Below are 2,979 nucleotides of genomic sequence, written 5' to 3' on the forward strand. Positions count from 1 at the left end.
TTCTGCTCCAAGTGTCTTCTCCTTCCAAACATGATTCTATACTTAATAATGGGAATTACTAAAGAATATTTCTACAATGTACACCACATTTATTACAAATACCTCAAAAATACAGCTTGTACATATTTTTTATTTATTTTGTTTTTATTGCTGTGCACATCGGTGGTCACTGGGCTGGAGTCCAATTCCTTGTATTTTTGATAATTACTTTTGATAATACTTGGCAATAAAGTTTATTCCTATGCTTATGAACAGACTATACATGGCTTAGATGGCAACCTTATGGCCAACAGACACTGATGAAAAAGTTTAGACAGGTGTGGGTCTCAAAGTTCATAAATGTTCACATAATTCACAAAGTAGCCTAATTTCCTTCTGCCCTTTGCAATGCTGTATATGGCAAACTGTAGGAGGACCACGGGATGCTTTTGTGGCAGTATAATAAAACACAGTTGTTAAAATACGAAAGGTGCCTTCACATGAGAAGTTACACGTTGACACACACTATACATTATTAAGCACTTAAAATGTCCTTACAGCTGCATACAGCTAGTGTAACAGTGTGTTACTAACCATTCATTAAATGTTTGTATGCTAAATATTTTGTGCAGAGAACTTGTTTTGTTTATTTGTTTGTTTTTGGTGCTTGTAACCTTGTTTTGGGAATTAGTTGCTGATATCTTATCCTTGTGCAAGACATTTGGCTTTGACATGATAAAACCCCAGCCTCCATTCAAACTGTTAGGCGCTTGACAAATCTACGTCACTACAGCTGTTTTGTGTGGTATTTGTATAATATCATAAAGACAAAAAATGAGTCTTAATAAGAAACTATAGCCTATATGGCATGAAAAAAGATGATCTACCAGTGGACACGAGCATAACCCATTTATGCGTGGCATATACAGCTGTGATAGACTCTAGGTTTCCACTCAGAATAGGCATCTGCAGAAACTGAGATACCATCGGTCACTTTTTTAATCTTAGACCAGTAAATAATAAGATAATTCATGTTGGAAAATAAAGTTTGTTTAAATACGACGTGAAAACCCTGTTATTTTTTTTTTTGAAGGGTGGGTGACCTCAGTAGCTAAAACCAGGTTATGACCCACAAGGAGCTTGTTGACAGCCGCTCTGGGTCACTGTGTAGTCCTCTAGCGGGTCAGTATTGGAACATTGTAGGAATATTACTGGGCTGTTGACATGTATTACTGGGCGCTCTGACATGTTGACCACCACAGAGCTGTTCTCTAGGAGTGTACTAACGCCACACTGTGACCGCACGGAGTCATTTTAACACTTTGTCATCAGCTTCGTCATCACTGGCATTGCTGCGTTTCTATTAGCTTATTAGAGTCAGTCAGCCAGGAGCGGTAACCACTGGTGTGGCAGTACTGATCGCTGACTGATCGATGAGTGTGACGGAGTACCTGTAGTAGTAGATGTCGCTCTTTCCAGCGCTCAGTCCGGACTTCCTGATCACTTCTTCTTTCTTCCAGCCGGGCGGCAGAGCGGGACAGTCCGTCCTCTTCCTCTCCATCATTGTACACTTATCGATCCCGCGACTAAGCTGCGATCGGATCAGTCGATCACTCAGTAAACACCGATTAGGACACTCCTGACAAAGAGCGTGGTGGCAAACCCAGCGGAGCAGCAACCGGGGCGGACCGACGTCACGGATGTTACGCTAACGGCTGCTCTCCTTCTCTCCGCCTGCTTCTGCTAGTTACTAAGGTTTAAACAGAAATAAAATAATTCGTCCTGGTTCACACTGCGAACGGAGATGTCGGGGATAAACTGCCTTCCTGCCACTGGTTTTTGCTTAGTTTACCTCTGGACAGAACCAGTGTAGCCCAAGGTTCATCTGATTATGATCGGACCTAACTGAACTGAACTGAACCAACGGGCAGGCTGTGACGTCTGAGATATCACACACACCCTACACACGCGCCCGCGCACACGTAGGCCTACACACTCACGCACTCATAGTGATAGTGCACTATGAAAGATGAATCACTCAGCTGTGACTGAAAAAAACTGATCCATTCTGTCCAAAATACGGAAGCCGAGAGGAGTAGGGGCTACATTCTTTTAAACACTACGATCCCGTTGTTTCAAGGTGTCCTGGGATCTCTAGATAAGTTAATTTTTCATGCATCAATAACCTGTGAATAGCCTACCTCAAAGTTGAGAAAACAACTCTGTTATTCCATAGATTTCAGATAGACTCAATCAAGAAGCCAGTGATCTTTACACATTTGAGAACCAATAGCCTATTCGTCCCCTGGCCAGTAATTCAGTATTAAGGAGTGAAACAGATTATCAGCAGCTAATTTCCAAACAGATTGTTTCACTTGGGAATGGGCTATTATATCAAGATGATTAAATATATGAAAGTTTGTAAATATGTAATAATAGTTCACTGGGCCTTCAGTAGCCTGCTATAGTTGTTTGTCAAACATTTTGTGGTGTAGAGTTCTGGTCTTTCTTTTGTCATTATTACTTTATTTACATGTTTAGAAACAATACATACAAGGTACATGAGACATACATTTCTTAACTATACAATAAATGGGCTATTTAACTGAAATTAGAATAAATGAAAAAAGTCAACATCAGGTCAAAATGTTCTATATATTAATTATCAGTTGGATTTCAGGTGCCTGCAGTCCACATGTCGAAATGTCCTTGGGCAAGACACTGAACCCCCAAGTTGCCCGTGATGGTGGTGTGTATGCATGCAGCGGCCCGAGGCCCTCTGCTTCAAACAAAATTTTGTTGTACGTGTCACAATGTTACAATGACAATAAAATAAAGCTTCTTATTCTTCTTGAGATAACATTGATGACAGACTCTGATGTGTCTATGGTGCCGGATAATATTGTGTGACAGACTCTGATGTGTCTATGGTGCCTCAACTTTGTGGCACAGTGATCACTCCTTGATTTTGTTCAGTCCACCAGTGATGTCACAGGCTTT

The 2,979-nt window shown here is 41.0% G+C and overlaps 1 protein-coding gene across 1 annotated transcript in view; it reads right to left on the minus strand.

Annotated features, from left to right (window-relative positions):
• The window catches only part of mbd2 (methyl-CpG binding domain protein 2), a 26,319-nt gene extending 24,315 nt beyond the window's left edge, over positions 1 to 2,004 (minus strand). Inside the window, exon 1 of the mRNA XM_020601122.1 lies at positions 1,431 to 2,004. Coding sequence (XP_020456778.1) covers positions 1,431 to 1,543 — 113 coding nt within the window. The 5' untranslated portion in view covers positions 1,544 to 2,004. The remainder of the gene's footprint in view (positions 1 to 1,430) is intronic.
• Positions 2,005 to 2,979: the final 975 nt, after the last annotated feature.

The sequence above is a fragment of the Monopterus albus genome, unplaced genomic scaffold (genome assembly GCF_001952655.1).
Source record: "Monopterus albus unplaced genomic scaffold, M_albus_1.0 scaffold50.1, whole genome shotgun sequence".
NCBI classification, from domain to species: Eukaryota; Metazoa; Chordata; class Actinopteri; order Synbranchiformes; family Synbranchidae; genus Monopterus; species Monopterus albus.